The sequence below is a fragment of the Dipodomys merriami genome, unplaced genomic scaffold (assembly GCF_024711535.1).
Source record: "Dipodomys merriami isolate MVZ:Mamm:240054 unplaced genomic scaffold, mDipMer1.0.p SCAF_496, whole genome shotgun sequence".
Taxonomy (NCBI): Eukaryota; Metazoa; Chordata; class Mammalia; order Rodentia; family Heteromyidae; genus Dipodomys; species Dipodomys merriami.
In genome coordinates, this window is record NW_027206064.1 from 726,106 (window position 1) to 743,694 (window position 17,589).

The 17,589-nt window shown below is 58.5% G+C and overlaps 1 protein-coding gene across 4 annotated transcripts in view; it reads left to right on the top strand.

The window, feature by feature from the left end:
- Positions 1 to 16,177, top strand: part of LOC138809382 (core histone macro-H2A.1) — a 50,258-nt gene extending 34,081 nt beyond the window's left edge. For 2 of the 4 annotated variants that reach the window (XM_069995895.1, XM_069995896.1), the window contains exons 6-9: positions 4,164 to 4,254; positions 8,517 to 8,606; positions 10,956 to 11,130; positions 15,403 to 16,177. In XM_069995895.1, coding sequence (XP_069851996.1) covers positions 4,164 to 4,254; positions 8,517 to 8,606; positions 10,956 to 11,130; positions 15,403 to 15,568 — 522 coding nt within the window. In that variant the 3' untranslated portion in view covers positions 15,569 to 16,177. Of the gene's footprint in view, positions 1 to 2,476; positions 2,577 to 4,163; positions 4,255 to 8,516; positions 8,607 to 10,955; positions 11,131 to 15,402 lie in introns of all 4 variants that reach the window. The other 2 variants (XM_069995893.1, XM_069995894.1) reach the window with 1 other exon arrangement.
- Positions 16,178 to 17,589: the final 1,412 nt, after the last annotated feature.

Below are 17,589 nucleotides of genomic sequence, written 5' to 3' on the forward strand. Positions count from 1 at the left end.
CAGCTTGCTCTAATCGTCAAGGTCCTGTAGCCACTGTATCCAGTGGCCAGGATTCTTCATAGCTGCCTTAAACTCCCCCATGCTGTGATCAGAACTCATGCTTTCCATCTTTCCCAGTGGTTACCACAAAGTAGTAATCACCTTATTTAGATTCTGCAACCATCACCGAGTCTCCTTTCCGGATGATCAGACTGTGCTTGGAGAAAAGGCAGATTTCTCACCCACAAGTACCTCTTCTCCGCCAGATGCTTTACGTAGCTGTGTGCCCTTGGGGATCCTCCTGGGACTGGCCCCAGCCCTGCTACGCCCACTCAGGGCTGAGCACCCTGGCCGTGGCGTCCCTGCCAGGCATGCGCATCCACGGTGCGTTGGCACCCTGTGGTCATCTCATCGCTGACCACTGCCCACCAGTCCAACCTGCGCAAGCCAAGAGGATGATCCATTTTTCTTTCCAAAGTGCCTGAACCAACTCATCATCTCCTCCCCCCCCCCCCCCCACCTCTCTGCCTCCTGCCCGGCTTTGTAATCTGGAGGATTTAAAACAATCCACATTTGAATATGATTTTGTTAGCGGCCAAATGATTTGGTAGCTCAGGCCCCCAACCTGAGCCTGGCGCAGGGCAGAGCTCAGTGGGCGGTCCCGGCCTGGCTGCATCCCCAGGGGTGATTCCCCGTGGTAGGAAGTCAGTGGTCCGCGCTTCTCAGAGTCGGCTGGCCGGCCTCTGCTCAGAGGAAAGGTGGCGAATACAGAGAGAGCTGGAAATTCTCCAAGAAACCCGAGTTCTTTGCAGGCCCTCCCCTCTCTGCAGCAGAGCCAGAACACAGAACACCCACAGTGTCCCCGAGAGAGCCCGTTCCCTTAGCCAGCCAGAGCAGGCCACTGGGCCTTGCTGGCTCCTGGAGCCAGAGGCCAGCTCTCCGGCGAGGCCTGGCTGAAAACAGACCCCAAAGATCCTGGAGGCAGCAGGCCCGCCCGGCCTCACCTATGCCCACTGTCTCCTCTGTGGTAGTCTGGGCAGGGGCCCCGAGCCCCGAGCCTCCTCCCCGGATGGGTGTGGGGGGCGCCTGGTTCAGCTCCAGGGATGTGCGTGGCCTCCAGTCACCTGACACTTAAGGAACAAATCACCAGAGACTGGAGATGAAGAACAGTGGGTCCTCTTCCCTTCTGGAGTCTTTTCTTGGCCACAGCTTGCCGGGGCAGCGGCTGTTCTAAAGGCTTCGGTCCAAGCAGCTTCTCTTCACCCCCCTCTTTTGAGAATGTAGATTTCTAAGATTCCTCGTGCTTGTTAAGGCTAGTGTGCTGCCCTTTGAGCCACAGCTCCATTTCCTCACTTCTGGCTTTTTTTGGAAGTGGAGATCAGAGCCTCACGGACTTTTTCCTGCCCAGGCTGGCTTTGAACCACGATCCTCAGATCTCAGCTTCCCGAGTCGCTCCCATAACAGGCGTGTACCACCAGCGCCTGGCTTCATTGCTCATAGTGTATTAGTCACCTCGTTTCGTTTTTCTTCTTAACAAAATGGCTGGCCCCCCAAATTCAGCAGTTTGGAACTCTGTTTCCAGGAGCCTCCTCTGGGGTGTGTGTGTGTGTGGGTGAGGGCTCCCCCCGGCTCCCCCCTGCAGGCCACAGCCTCCTGCAAGACCGCATCGTAGTCTGTCAGAGCAGCAGCCACTGGGGGCTGGCGAGGCTTTTCAGGTCGCTACCACGACCAGGAATTTGTCACCAGAGAACGCGTGGCTCTGTTCCAAGATGGCGTGCACATGCAGGTTTACCGCAGGAACCGGTTCCTAAAGAGAGGAGGGGGAGAGCCAGGGCCAGGACTTCAGTGCCCCTTGGACAGCAGAGTCCAGCACTCCCTTTAGTCAGGGGGTGGGGGGTGGACCCCAGTGTTGTCATGGCAGCAGAACGGGGCGGGGGAAGGGAGCAGCCAGCGGCTCTTCAGAAAGACCCAAGGTAGTGAGGTAGACACAGAATGCAAGGCACACGCCTGCCAGCCACCCATCGAGCCTCGGAGCAGCCTGACCAAGGACGGGAAAACTCTTTAAAGATGCGTTGTCTTGCCGGAGGACCGTTAGTTTGCCTCCTGGCTTTCGCCAGATCGTAGCAGACGGTTCCTGCTGCTCACCCGCCTCGGAGCAGCCTTGAAGACCCACGGCCCCTTGGAAGGCTTCCTGCCACTGCCCTGACGCCCCCTGCAGGCCAGCCGCCCCGCCCCGCCGTGCGCTCTGCTTCCCTCTGGCCCCCAGCTTGCAGGCTTCTCCCCCAGGCTCACCCACAGGTTCTGACTGCTCCGCCTAGCTTGCTTCCTTTCAGCGCCCGGCCGCACCGGAGTCTCCCGTGTGAAGTGGATTCCTGTCCGCGGCTCCCCCTGTGCCCAGGGCACTGTGAGTGCCCAGTGTCTTCGCCCGTGTCCAGGGCTCCTTCTCTGCGACCTGCCGGCTCTCCCGTTATTTCCCACCTCATGCTTTTCTTTTCAGCTGAACCTTATTCACAGTGAAATCAGTAATTTAGCCGGCTTTGAGGTGGAGGCCATAATCAATCCTACCAATGCTGACATTGACCTTAAAGATGACCTAGGTAATTGGGGACGGGGTTCGGCACCACCAGCTGTCAGAGGAAGCGTTATGGAACCCAGAATTTAGACTGTGCCTCCACCCAAGGCAAGTCCCCAAATCCACGACTGAGGTTTGAGTGTGCACCTTGCACGATTACTCCCTCAGAGCCACTTCCGGTGGAGATGGCCTGGCATTTCCCCGAGTCCAATTGGCTTCTTCCCCCCTTCTTCCCACATGACATCTGAATTCTCTTCCATAACAATCGCACTGACTGCTGGTTCCTCGGGAGGGGATTGTAAAACATGTGTTCTTTGTTTTCCTTTTCAAGCTGGGAAATTTCAGGTAACTACAAAATAATAGTTTCTCCATTTGAGCCTTGATGAGATCTGGCACACAGAGAGAAAAGCGAGGCGAGCTACATCCGTATGCCGATGAGCTGTCGTTCAGCCGCAGGCAGATTGGTGTGCTCCAGATTTACCACCTTACTGTCGCTTCTCAAACAGTGTGCGACCGTGTGCTCCCCACGCATTATTGGGGATGGGGCCATTAAACAGAGGGCACCGTCTCTTTCTGAGTGCGTGCCTACGGTGCCTCCCTGCAGAAGAACCACAGTCCGAGTGAAACACCCGTGCTCCACCATCTTTTCACCATGCCAGCCCATGGCACAATGAAGCTCCTGCCCTCCTGGTAGAGAGACCGGCCAGGAGACGTAGGCTGTGCCGATGCACACAGAGGTAGTGCTAGCCCCGGTATATCTCCCGTGCCTTTAGCCCCTGGCTTCGGCTGCCTCTCTCACCCGGCAGATGTTCTTGGCAGGGAGAGTTGCTTATCCCAGAGGCCCAGCCGGCCCCATACAAACTGGGCATCTCAGAAAGCCTGAGATGCAGGGGCTGAGACTGCTCTCCCCCCCGCCCCCCAAAATGCCCTGCTTGAAATTGTGCACACAGATACTTGCCTTAAAGTAAGACATCATAGGCAAGGATTCTGTCCTGAGTACCGTTCACATTAAAATACATACAAGTCAGAGGCAAGGCAGGCCCGGAAGCATTTCACCGGCCACCGGGGAGGCCACCTTCCACGTGTGTCTACACTATGTTCTTGGTTTTGAAGGGAGGCAAAAACAACGGATGCCCCAGGAACAGAAATCAGAGCCTGCAAGTTGACCGCGGCAGACTAAATGGAGAAACTCATTGTTTTGTTTGGCCTGATGGTCCACTTTTTTTTTTTTTTTTTTAAAGCGGATGCCATGTTTTTGTAGTCTTCTCAGTGGGGTGCCAGTTTTATAGGTTTTTGCAAAGTGAAATGGGGCGTTTGTTTTCTTTCTTTTAACCTTTGAAAATGATCTCATGTGTATTTTTTTTTTGGACTTGTCATTCAAGTGTTTAATTTAAACATGTCACATTTGATATTCCTCCTCCTCCTCCTCCTCCTCCTCCTCCTGTCCTCACCCCCATCCACATGTGTGCGCACTGCGTGGACTGATTGCCCCTTGGGCTCGTATGTTGGAATCGACCAGGTAGGCCAGCCCTGCCATTGGGGCGTTAGTAAATGTGCCTGTGTGTGGGTCTCGGTCCAACACAGTTGATGTACATTTGTTTACCCATTATAGTTGCAAGTTGTACAGGCTGACATTGCCTCGATCGACAGTGATGCTGTCGTTCACCCGACAAACAATGACTTCTACATCGGTGGTGAAGTAGGTAATGCCCAGCCGGGTGCTGCCGCGTGTGTGTGTGCATGGGCAGTCGGCCGCCGCAGACAGCTTGATCCTCTTAGCTATGCAGGGCTGCATTCATTTCACACTTCCAGCTGTCCTGACCCCCAAGACCCCCCCTGACCCCCGGGGTTGTGAACTGGAGAAGGCACGGCTGAGCTGTCAGCCAGGGACAGCCACAGCTGGCCAGCGAGCGCTTCTAGTTTGGAAGCGGGCCGGGCACTACCGTTTCTTCCCCTGATCAACGAGGTGCAGTTTTGCTGGAGACTGGGCTCTGGGTTCCAGAGGTGGCGGCTGCAGGAGAAGGAGGGCAGACAGCTGAGCAGCCCTCTTAGACGGCCCCCGTGTCCTCTAAAGGGCAGACACACATGCACAACCACCCGCGCACCGGGTCCTGCCTTCTGAGTCAGGAGCGTAGCATGCATGTACCATGGCCCCAGCCCGAGCGCCACGGGAGCTGCAGGAAAACCGCCTGGTTTTGATGAAATGCCCTCAGGCAGCTCTTGAGAAGCTGTCCTAGGACCCAGAGGGCCCCTGCCCGTGTGCTGGCCGCCGGCACTCCATGGTGGGTCTCCCAGCATGTGCCCACGAATGCGCGGCGCCCTGCCCTCCTGGTGCACGGGAGGCTTACGTAGGAAATGGCAGGCTAGCTCCGCATCCACAGGCCGTAGGGCCCGGGCAGGCGACTAAATTCTCCATGGCCTTGTTTCCTCCATCTGGTAATAGCGAGAATCCCATGAAATGCCTGGCGCCTGGCTGACCGTGCATGACTGGTGCTCGCGGTACGGTCTTGCTCTGGCGTGCACATACAGTCTGACGTGTACCTGTGCTGAGCCCGAGAGCAGCGGTCCATGCGGACTCAAACACAGCAGATGGCGCCATTTCTAATAAGCTGCAAGTCCGCTCATTTCGGAGCAGGAGGAGATGAGGACTTTTCCTGAGTTGCAGCCTGGCTGGCCGTCCGTAGCGTGGCCCTGTAGACGGCCCAGCTCGCCTGCGTCCCCAGCAGAGGCTGCTGGTCCCAGCCTGCCCTGGATTTGCAGTGGGGGCTAATGACTCTCCTGAGCACGCTGGAGTTTGGATGTGGATGGAAAGACAAACTAGATGGAAAGTTGGGATTCGCCAAGTCCGCCGAGCCAAAATGAAATCAGGCTGTAGGCGGTTAAAATAAAGCTTCCCCCCCCCCCCACAAGACTTGAGAGGAGTTTAAGAGGTCCCCAGAGAAGCTGCTTAAGAGAAATACGCTTCCTCCCATAACCCCAGGAAAAGTTGACGGGAGGGAAGCACTTACTTGCAGAAAGATAAATAAACGCACAGCGAAGGGCCTGTCCCCCTTGTAGCTGGGCGTGATCTAGGCCTGGCCCGTGGTCCTGGCTCACACCATCGGGCGGCACGTAAGTGGTGACGTTCCCCGGGGCAGAAGGAGCCACGCAGGCCCAAGGAGCGCAGAAAGTGGGCCAGCCTGCCAGGGGGAGACGTGGAGGCTTTGAAAGGCCCCCCCACCCCCGGTTGGAGAGGGACAGGCAAAGCCAGCTGATTCCCCTCCTCCTCCTCCCACCCCCCAGACGAGCCAGCCCTTTCTGAGCCTGTCTGGTCTTGGGGTAGGTAGCGACGATGCTGCTGCTTCTCCCCTGACACGCGTGTAGGGCAGTGCCACCCGGTCACAGCCATGGCCACCTCAGCTGCAGGGAAGACCTTGCCAGGCCAGAACCCAGCCTTCCAAAGCCCACCTCCGCTTTCTCCGCCCGGCGAGCCGGCCCAAACCAGTCCCCACCCCGCCTGCCTCGTAAGAGCCCAGACGGAGGCTACTCCAGACGCATGCCTGGTCTCAATTGGTTCCAGCCCCCACTTTGCTGTGCGAGAGGGGCAAAGAGAAAGCCAGGAAGTGCCGGCTCCCCTTCTCACGTTTGGTGTGGAATTCCTGAGTCCGAGACCGCTGGAAGAAGGAATTCGAGTGCAGGAATGCTTAGCCCCAGTGATTAACTTCTACCCATCCGAAGTTCTTTCTAACAGTGAAATAGACCACAGGCTTAGCCTGACATTTGTCCAAGCCTAAATTTTCGCTTAGGCCGTTTTGAACACTGATACTTCTGCCTGCTTTCTAAGCATGAAATAATATTGGAGAGTAACACATGTGTATGCTTGGGGGCGTATCAGCCAATTGCTTTACGATTAACCCTGAAGTTAAGCCTAAAAAGCAAGAGCCTTACTTTGAGCGTTGACAACACAGTTGAAAACGGGCCTGTTTCTTGTTAAAAAGTACACGTGTGTCTACATGAACATGTGCATATACATATGTGTGTGTAGGAGTCCAGTCCTGACTGGGTCGATTGCCTGTGAACTAGGGTTTAATTTTTTTTTTAAGTTTGAGAAATGCATCCAGTGGACTTTTAACTTGCAATTTCACTTCTAATTAAAGCAGCATTTAATTATAAGTAAATGATTTTAAAGTAAACACTCTTCCTAAGATAACACCTTTAATGATAAAGCAGCCCATTTTCTTAGGAGATGTTCGATGACATACAAGGGACTTGGCGGTCTTCACCAGGGGCCTTGCTGTGCTGGTTTTCCAAATTTCCCAGCTCTGCACAGAGCGTAGCCGGGACAGAGAGCGAGGACCCGAGCGTTCCAGCCGACAGCTGGCCCGTTGTCTTAGCCCGCCACGCTTGAGGATGGGCTGATGGGGAGGCAGCAGATTTGGGCTCGCGCCCCTTTTGTTCAGCTGCACGGATGCTCCCCGGGACCCTGTACTGGGGTCTCCCGCCTGGGCTGGACGGGTCTACTTCCCGGCGGGGCGAGCTGGGCTTCAGGCCCTCACGCACTTAAAACATTCAGCCCGCACCTGTGATGCTGTTACACCAACCACACAGCAGCGGCCCAGTGACCTTCCGTGACACCTGCCTTACAAGGCTCATGTGGCCGCCCAGGGCGCTGAAGGCCTGAGTTGAGGAAGACAGACACAGGGTCCCCCAAGAGTCCAGAGTTCGAATTATCTCTGCAAGTCCAGCCTCTGCCCTGGCTGAGAGCTCCCTGTGTGGGTTCAAGTATTCTCGTGCAGCCCCAGACCCCCACAGCAGGGCGGCGCCCGGCTCAGCCCCGACCCTCAGGCCCTGATGCTGTCTTAATTTGTGACCGGGCCCAACCAATGGGCTCTTCCTTCCAGATGCTTCCCTGGGTTAGTTCACCTCCGCAGAACAAGCAGGCAGGTTTTACTAAGATAATTAAGACCAAATTTGCATCCCAGTCCACCTTGACCAGTCCGTACCAGAATTATGCCAGGCACGCTTTGAATTTTCCAAGACAAACGGTGAATCTTAAGGGGAGTATTTTGTCCTCTTGTGAGGGAAAAGTACTTTAAAATGTGCAACATGGAAGAATCAGAGCTTAAGGAAGACAGACCCCCGTGCTGGCCAGCTCCCTTCGATGGTTGCTTGCCAGACCCACACTCGAGGCCTCCCAACTTCTTACGGGCCCTGGGAATCTCGTGAGGCACTTGGCTTTCGTCCCCGTGCAGGACGACTTAGCGAGAGCACCCTCCCTCCAGAGAGTGCTCATTGCACAGTGCTCCCAGCCTCCGCTGGTGGCTTGGCTTTTAGAAATCCGGCCCCAAGCAACGAGACACCCTTCTTTTACACAGCACACGTTCATCCTTAAGCTCTGCTTCTGCTGTTCCCCTCCCCTGTCCCCCGGGATGGTTCTGAATCATTAGTGTAATGAAGAAAAAAACTGTCTGAGGTCATTGTTCCTTTACTTGTATTCACACACGACGCCAGGGCTGCGAAGCAGGAACTAAGCTGGTTCCGTGGGCCGAAGAGGAAGGCGGGTCTCCTGCCCCGGGAGGGGGGGGGCGGGGAAGGACGCAAGGTGCGCAGCCTCCTTGATTTGGGGCTTCTCCCCAGAACCAGAGAAGGAAAACCAGGGTGGATGGGTGTTAGCCATGGCAGCCAGTGCCAGCTGGTTTCTCAAGCCTCTGAAACGTGTGTGTGTGTGGGGGGGGCAAGCAGGTGTGTTTGCACCTCCGACATCCCCCCCCCACACCCTACGCTCACACTCGGCCCCCAGATTGCTGCAGAAGCAATCCCCGGCTCCGCTTCACCCCGCCCAGCCAAGGCGTTAGTTCCTGCTGGCAGCTCTGTGGGAGTTTAGCTGATCAGACCATTGAAAGTTTGTAATCACCTGACATGCTCCGTGTCTGCCTGTGCCACAGACACGGGTGGCCTCTGACCGCCCTGCCCTGTCCTTGTCTAGGGAACACGCTGGAGAAGAAGGGCGGCAAGGAGTTTGTGGAGGCTGTTCTGGAACTCCGGAAAAAGAACGGGCCCCTAGAAGTAGCTGGAGGTGAGTTGGGGTGCGCAGACCTGGGGAGGCAGCCTTGGACACCCCCCCTCCACCCCCCCCCCAGAAGGCCCGGGCACAGGGACGTCCCCAGAGCGTGGGCCTGCCGCTGAAGAGTTCATCTCTCATTATCATTCAGAGGGAGGGGCTCCTGGATGTTGGCCCTCTGCTTTTCATGGAAAACACGTACACCCACATTGCTCACCTGCCACTCACACCCACACCTCTCCTTCCCGGATAGGGAAGAAAAGGACTGGGAACCTGCTTGGGGGAGGAGCTTCACGGTGCTCAGCAGACTGGCAGGCCCGAGTCCTGAGGTTAGGTGGAGAGCAGGATACAGAAGACAGAGGGCTTCCCGCCTCCTCAAAGGGAGAGCTGCACCCCAATGCCTATTCTGTTCAACCCTGCTCGGTTTCAGAGTACATCCTAGCCACACACCGGTGGCTCAGGCCTGTCATCCTAGCTACCCAGGAGGCTGAGATCTGAGGATTGAGGTTTGAAGCCAGCCAGGCAGGAAAAGTCTATGAGACTCTGATCTCCAATGAGCCACCCCAAAAGCTGGAAGTGGCGCTGTGGCACAAGTGGTAGAGCGCTAGCCTTGAGCAAAAGCTCGGGGACGGTGCCCAGGCCCCCATCTCAAGCCCCAGGACCTGCGCAAAAAGTGAACATTGACTAACTGTCAGTAATTACTAGGCAGCGTCCACACAGGCCTTTCCCCAGTGGGACCACCGTACCTTACCTCCCCCCACCCTGGACCAGTCTTGGGGCCCAGTAGGAATCAAGGTTGGCCTTCCCCAGGCCGCCCCGAGCTCTGTGACTTCTGTTTGGCCTGAGGGTCACCTGGCAGAGCGCTAGTTATAAAGCCGCCCAAGCCCTCCAGCAAGTGGGGAGGGCACATGCACCCTGCTGGCACCTGGCTAGGACCCTGGCACACGACACAGTGGGCACAAGGCAGCCTGGAGCCCAGGCCCTGCCCTTACGACTTAGCCTGGAGCCCAGGCCCTGCCCTTACGACTTAGCCTGGTGCCCAGGCCCGACTTAGCCTGGTGCAAAACACTTTGGCTTACTTTAATGATGCATTTGTTCTTGATCCTAAGAGCTGTTTTAGAACATATATGTAAGTACTAGGGTTTGAACTCAAGGGCTATGTTTGCTTGGCAGTTACCCAGACGACTTGATTCATGCCCCTAGACCCTTTTGCTTTTCGTTTGTCTTTAGAACGTGGCCTTGTGCCTTGCGTATGTGTGTATAATACACACACATATATATAATACATATACATGTTGCATTGTACTCTTCTTTTTTTAATCATACATCAGTAGCACAAGGGGTTTTGTTGGGGTCACCTGCTTTTTGTCTGGGCCAGCCATGGACCGACGTCTTCCTGGCTCTGCTCCCCATGTAGCTGGGTGACAGCTATGGCCACCACGCCCAGTTGCTTAGTTCTGAGACTGGGTCTCTGCTACCTCAGGCCAGGCTCAAGTGAGCCCACTTTTTGGGCCTTTCTTTGTCCGTGTATAGTAACCACGCTTCACAGACTGCAGGTCTTGGTCAGTTATTGTCATGTTATCCATGCTGCCAGGAGTCTGTGCCCTGCACCTCTGGTTATGGAGGGGTCACCGTGGGGCGGAGGTGTTTATGCCTGGCCTGGCTCAGAACCACCACCTTTGCAGAATGTCTTGGAGACAGGCCCTGCAAGAGCTCGGGGAGATAGGCAGGCTTGTTACAGGAGAGCAAGGCTAGCCTGAGGCATGACGGGGAGGGACAGGTGTGGAGATGATGATCAAGAATCAGGCTCCTCCTTGGGCTGGGAAGGTGGCTCCGTGGTAGAGTGCGTGCCTCGCATGCATGAAGCCCAGGGTTTGATTCCTCAGTACCACATACACAGAAAAAGCCAAAGTGGCACTGTGGCTCAAGTGGTAGAGCGCTAGGCTTGAGTAAAAGAAGCTCAGGGACAGCTCCCAGGCCCTGAGTTCAAGCCCCAGGACTGGCCAAAAAAAATAATAGACTCCATCTCTGCTACCGGCAGAGGCTGGAGACGTAGGGAGAGCCAGCAGGCAGGTGGCGGTGGGGCTCAGGGCTCCTGGGATGTATCGCGCCCCTAGATCCATTTTTGTCAGGAGAGGTGATGTGCATCACAGCTAGGGGCACCCAAGTGACACTCCAGTTAGAGGTGGAGGCCCTGCCTTTGGGGAGAGAGGGCTCCCCAGAATTGGCCAGCACTCCTGGTAAACACACATCCACACCTGGCTGTCCCCCAGGGAGTGGTGACGCTGGTCAGGGCCGCCAGGTCCCCTCGGGCATGGCCTGGCTTTGGCTTCCCGTGACGGGCTTCCATCTTGTCTGCTCCAGCTGCCATGAGTGCCGGCCACGGCCTGCCCGCCAAGTTTGTGATCCACTGCAACAGCCCGGTGTGGGGCGCAGACAAGTGCGAAGAACTCCTGGAGAAGACAGTGAAGAACTGCTTGGCCCTGGCCGACGACAAGAAGCTCAAGTCCATCGCCTTTCCATCCATCGGCAGCGGCAGGTAGGGCTCGCGTGGTCCACGGCCCACGTTGGCCATGGGGCCGGTGCGCCCCGGCCGGGGAGGGCTGATGAGGACCGGTGTCAGGAGAGGACGAGCTGCAGGCTGCAGGCCACGCAAAACCAGCTGCAGCAGCAAGTGTCGCACGGAGGGGGACGGCAGACCCGTCCCACGGGGGGACAGCTCTGAAGGGCAGGGAATGGGAGCACACAGGGCCATCCCAGAGCAAGCCCGGGAGCGTGTGACGGCTGTCCTGAGACCGCAGCGAGGCCCTGGGCCGCATACCTCGTCCTCTCCATCTCCCGCCCAGGGCTGTGGGTGATCTCGTGACCCACAGGTGAGCTCGTGACCCGCAGGAGCTGTGAGGGTCCGGGTGGAAATGGCATGAACTAGACAGGACCGGAACTGACTCACCAAGGTGTTCAGAACAGTACACTCGCTCCTCACACCCCCACCCCTGAGCGCTTTCTCTGGAGCAGGGGTCCCTCAGCAGCTGCGCATGCGCCCCCAGATGCCACCGGGTGGCCTGGGGTCCGTGCCACTGACAGACGGCATGTAAGTAAGCGTAGGCTCGGGGGGGACGCTGGTGCGGCCGTTCACTCCCCCGCCACATCCTGGGCTGCACCGAGGGCAGCGCGGCTCCACTGGGGAGCCCGCCACCCTGGGACACGTCTTCACCGCAGGCAGTGTGGGTCGGGACTGTCTGGCTCCTCACCATCAAGGTGGCAGGGCTGAGGGACAGTAGCGTGGTACCCCACGCTGACCTCGCCATCCACGGACCCACAGTGAGACACTCCAGCTCCCCAGCCCCTCCAGCAAGGGGCGCAGGGGCTGGGCCTCCTCTCTCTGGTTCTGCAGTTCTGTGAGCGAGGTCCCCAAGGCTCTGCTCTGCTCTGCTTTGGCGGCTCTGGCCTGGGACCTCTCGATCGAAGGACCTTTAACAAGTACAGCAGGCAGAGACACAGCGGAGGATAAGCAAACGTGTCTGCTCCCCACTCTCGGCCCTGCACCCCAAAGCCTGCAGCACCCGGGGAGCGGGGATGGACGCCTGAGCACCTGCTGTTCCTACTGTGCTCGTTCACTCCAGTGGAGACAGCTCTGAGAAGAGGAGCTGTGTCCTGCACAAGGCTCCCCTGGGCTGGGCCGTGGGGAGCAGGTGCCAGGGCTGGTGGAGCAAGCGGTGCGCCAGTCCCCCTCCTGTGTGCCCAGCACTGTGGTATTTAAGAAGCAAACTCAGCCTCTCTGTTCCTGGCCTCTCCCAGAGGGCTCTGAGGCTCCGTTAATTATTAATTAGTGCCTCAAATGCACTTTGATCTGCTTGGATGAAAGGCGCTTCCGAAGAGCGGGGCAGTAGTAGCCTTTATTGGAGGTCATAATTTCACGCTCTTTCATACGGCTATTGGGAAATTTTTTTTAATTGAAGCCTAAAAGTAATTCCCATTAAAAAAAAAAAAAGAGCATCTGTTATTACACACTTATTTATATTTTTCATGGAGCAAAAAGTTTATTTTTGAAACTAATCAATCGAAAGCTTTTTTAAGAGGGCCGAACGCCAAAGGCAGCACATGTGCGGGGCTCCGCGGCCACATCTGCCCGGCAGACCGCCCGCCCTGCAGCTGCGCGCACAGCTGTGCGTCGCCCTCTCCTAGGCAGGAGAATGGGGCTGCTCCAGAGCCGCCAGTAAACCACAGGCTGGGAGGGGGCCGAGAGCGGCTTGTTCGCGGCATCTCGCGTCCCTGGTGTACAGTCCACACAAATGTGGTGACAGGCTGCGGCCGCTGTCCCTGGCCCGGGCAGCCTCAGCCCTGGTGGGGGCGTGGGGCCCCCGCTGTGCAGCCTGGCCGCCGTGGCCGCCGTGTGTATGCACCCCCGCTCCCTCGGCTCTGGTTAGCATTAGGGGCAGCACGGCAGGAACAGCTCATTTGGGGGAGAATCTTTGATTAAACTTCCCGTGGATTTATGAGCATGAAATGCAAGCCGCTCCGCTGGGTTGCAAGCTACCATTCGGGGGTGCTCACCCGCACCTTCCCAGCCACCCTGAGAAGCCAGCGCTCGGCAGACATTCAGAGACGAAGACGCGAAGCCCGGAAGGGTTAATGGCACGCCCAAGGTCGCACGGCATCTGCTGGGCAGAGCCAGACTCGAACCTGCGGCCCTGTGCTCCCAGCCTACGCGGTCAGGCCCCAGGATGGCCTCCTCAGCACGCCCACCCCACCTGCAGAGAAGAGGGTGCACAAAGCCAGCCAGTTACTCTCCGTCGGGAGGCGCGGGGCCGGTCAGGCGCCGAGGAGGACGCCCGTCACCCTCCGCAGGTGTCCGCCTCCTGGGCACCATTGCTTTGGGCTCTGGATCCTCGTGGTCTGGCCACTCAGAGGCCCTGGCAGAAGCGTCCACGCGCAAGGTGACAGCCACATCCCTCAGCTCCACCCGACCCCCCCACACACAGTGCACCCCTTTCCTGCCGCCCGTCCCTCCGGCCCCGGCTCCCTCCCCGGCCTGTGCCTGCAGAGTTGGAGGTGCAGCCCTGGTGAACCCAGATCTCTGCGCACCACGCGGGGTCAAGTGTCTTCGTGGGCCGTCAACATCACGGAGCAAGCCGAGTGTGGAGGGCTTCCGACAGCGCGTGTATTCTTGCAGGAGCCCATGGGAGCCCAGAGGGCACACCAGGCGGTCGGGGTCCCCGCGCAGTGTGTGGGGGCGCCCCTGCTCCACCCGGCCTACGGCCAAAGACCCTGCTCCGGGCCTGGGCCTGTCCCCTGCGCACGGACACAGGCTCACGCGCTCCCGTGGGGCTCCCGTGTGGTGCAGGAAGTGCGCAGCTGAGGCATTCTGCTGGGCCAGCCGTGTCCCCCGGGCAGCTGGGACTGGCCTGCCCGGGCCATCTTCGCTGGGCGTGCAGAGCCGGCGGCACCTCAGCCGTGCCGGGGAGCCCCGCCCGGAAACCCCGGGAAAGCGGTCGCTGGGCCATTCTTTCCTGGCAGCCTCTGAGGTCTGGAGTGGCCTCGTCCCTCTGCCGGGTGGCATCCTAGGACAGAAACCGCTTTGTCAACAAGAGCTTTTCCCGGATGCAAACCCAGATTCACGTCCATCCAGCAGCGGGCGGAGCACCAAGGCCGGCGCTGTGCAGGCAAGAGCCGCCGCTCCCTGCCAGCCGCTGTCCCTCTGAGCGTTTATGCTCCACTTCCGGCTTTTTGCTGGTTCACTGGAGATAAGAGGCTCATGGATTTTCCTGCCCAGACCTGGCTTTGAACCAAGATCCTCAGATCTCAGCTTCCTGAATAGTGAGGATGACAGGTGGGAGCCACCAGCACCTGGCTAGTGGCCGGCTCTGTGGTGCGGGGGTCTCAGGAAGAACACTCACCCCTCGGGACGCAACTTGCTCTTCTCCAGAGCCAGAGGGACAGATGAGGCCTAGAGGGCGAATGCCGTGCTCACGCACGCAGACGTTTCTGATGCCACTGTCGTGGAAGCCATGTTTGTTCCAAAGCGAGGGGCGCTGTCCCGGGCGGCACGGGGTGGGTGAGCCCCTGGGCGCACAGCAGGGCCAGGTGTGCTGTGAGGGACGTCCCCTGGCCCTGGGCCGGCCTCCCTGCCTGGCGGGAGGGAGGAGGGGACCCCACACGCTCGGGAAGGGGCACAGGCACAAGCAGACTGGCAGCTTCCGTCTGCCACGAACGAGGAAGCGTCCAGCCGCTGCCCTGGCCGCCGTGGATTGGGAAGAGGGGCGATCGGGGCTACCACCCCATGCCACCCTCTAAAAATGGTCGCACGTGGAGCCCTAAGTAGATTCCAGAACAATCGGCGTGGAGATTTTGCTGACATCCCCGAGATGGAGAGGCCACTTGGCCCCCGAGTTCTTCCCTGCACCACAGGGGCGTCCTGGTCTGCCGTGGCGGGGAGGGGGGTCCTGAGGGCCTCTGTGCCAGTTTTGGGGGGAGGCGAGTGCCTGTCCCCCAGCTCTCCTCGGGGACACGCGCGGGCTTCCAGGCCACGCCGGGCAGGGCTGGTGAGGAAGAGCAGCGTGGAGCTCCCGCTGCCCTGCCCGGGACCGTGCCCCGGTTCCCCTCCCCAAGCCCCGTGTACTTCCTTGGGGGGCGATGGGCGGGGGGGGGCTGGCCGCGTGCTCCCCTGCCCGACAGCGCATGCCCGGCTCCACGTGGCCACCAGCCCGCAAAGCATGCGGCCTTTACCCCAGCCCGAGGCCGGGGGTCCCGGCTCCCCCGGGAGGTGCCCCGCGGGCGGGACGGGTCCCCACCACCGTGTCCTCCCTTGCAGGAACGGATTCCCGAAGCAGACGGCTGCCCAGCTCATCCTGAAGGCCATCTCCAGCTACTTCGTGGCCACCATGTCCTCCTCCATCAAAACCGTGTACTTCGTGCTCTTCGACAGCGAGAGCATAGGCATCTACGTGCAGGAGATGGCCAAGCTGGATGCCAACTAGCCGGAGCCGCCCCCCGAGCCCTGGCCAGGGGAGAAGAGCCGCCCCCGCCCCCCGCTTCGGTGGGGCCCAGGGGGTGGGGTCCCCTTCCCTTTTCAGTTTTGCTCATCTAGGAAAATTAAGGTTTTGGTTTCCAGTTTTACTTGTTTTCGCCCCTCTGAAATGTTTTTACGTTAGCACTGATAGTTGGCATTGCTGTTGTGAGCACCGTGCGGACCGTGTCTGACTTTAGCGTGACCTAGGAGGTTCTTCTAGTTTGGTTTTTAATGAGCCCTGATTGGCGCAGAGCAGCGCGGGGGGCGGGCCCCGGCAGCCCCCCCTCCACGCCGAAGCCCTCCCCCTCGGCGACATGTTGTTGTGCTTCCGCACACCCGTGGCGTTCTTTTTTTTACCTAGGTTGTTGTTGTTTTTTTTTTTCCCTCCCCCCCCACCCCAGAAACAAAAATCATGAAGTTTGCAACAGACCTGATTTCCTGTTTACTTTTTTGTCTTAATGATTTGAAAAAATGGGGAAAAAAAAGTTTTTAAAGGCACAACAAACATGTGTTGTCCTTCCTTATATTTGCAATCTGGAATTTGTGTGAACTGGTTTAGTAAAATGTCAAAACTGTTGTTAACGACTGGCATGTGTTGAGTGTGTGCCCCCGAGTCCGTTTGTCCTCCGTGGCAGGGGGGGGGGCGGTAGGCAGCCCATTCCCACGGTGGCAGCTGCACCCAGGGTGGGGACCCTCACCTCACAGTGCAGCCCGAGGCTGGGCTGGGAAGGGTGGCAGGCACCCCATGCCCGGCGTGGGCCGTGTGGGCCGGGGATCCCACAGGACAGGGTCCACGGGGGAGGGCCCCCCCCCAGGAGTTCCTAAGCAAGCCGCCCTCAGCAAGGTCCTCGGTCTGTGCCACCGGCTCACGTGCACCCCGCGCTGCCAGGGACTGGGTTTACCAGTTCAGAGAGATCCTAGCCAGACCAGCAGCGAAGCCTGGCCCGCAAAGCCTGCATACATTTTGCTGCATGCTGTCTCCATCCCACCTGCCCAAAGTGCCCAGAAGCCTTCCTCCATCTCTAAGAAGAAAAATGCTCCTAGAGAAGGAGGAGCAGCCCACCCACAGCGCGAGGACACCACCACAGAGCGTGGAGAGCGTGGACACACCCACAGAGCGTGGACACACCCACAGAGCGTGGACACCACCACAGAGCGTGGACACACCCACAGAGCGTGGACACCACCACAGAGCATGAAGAGCGTGGACACACCCACAGAGTGTGGACACACCCACAGAGCGTGGACACCACCACAGAGTGTGGACACACCCACAGAGCGTGGACAGCACCAGAGTGTGGACACTACCACAGAGCATGGGCACACCCACAGAGTGTGGACACCACCACAGAGCGTGGAGAGCGTGGACACACCCACAGAGTGTGGGCACCACCACAGAGCGTGGACAGCACCAGAGTGTGGACACTACCACAGAGCATGGGCACACCCACAGAGTGTGGACACCACCACAGAGCGTGGAGAGCGTGGACACACCCACAGAGTGTGGGCACCACCACAGAGCATGGACAGCACCAGAGTGTGGACACACCCACAGAGCGTGGACACACCCACAGAGCGTGGACACCACCATAGCATGTAGATACCATCAGAGCGTGGCTATCACCAGGGCGTGGACACACCCACAGAGCGTGGGCACACCCACCTTCCACAGAGTGTGGACGCCCACTGCAGCACGTCGACACCACAGCGCGTGGACACGCACCACAGAGCATGGACATCACAGACTGGACACCACAGGGTGTGGACACCCTTAGGGGACGGCTTTTCCTAGCCAAGGGGAAACGACCAGCCTGCAGCAGAATGGGCCTTTTCCAGATCTCCTCATCTCTCTAATACTGGGGCCTGGACGCTGCCCCTCAGCTCTTCAGCTCAAGGTGAGCGCTCTACCATTTCAGCCACAGTGCACTTCTGAGTGGTTTATTGGAGATCAGAGTCTCATGGACTTTCCTTGCCCAGGTTGGCTTTGAA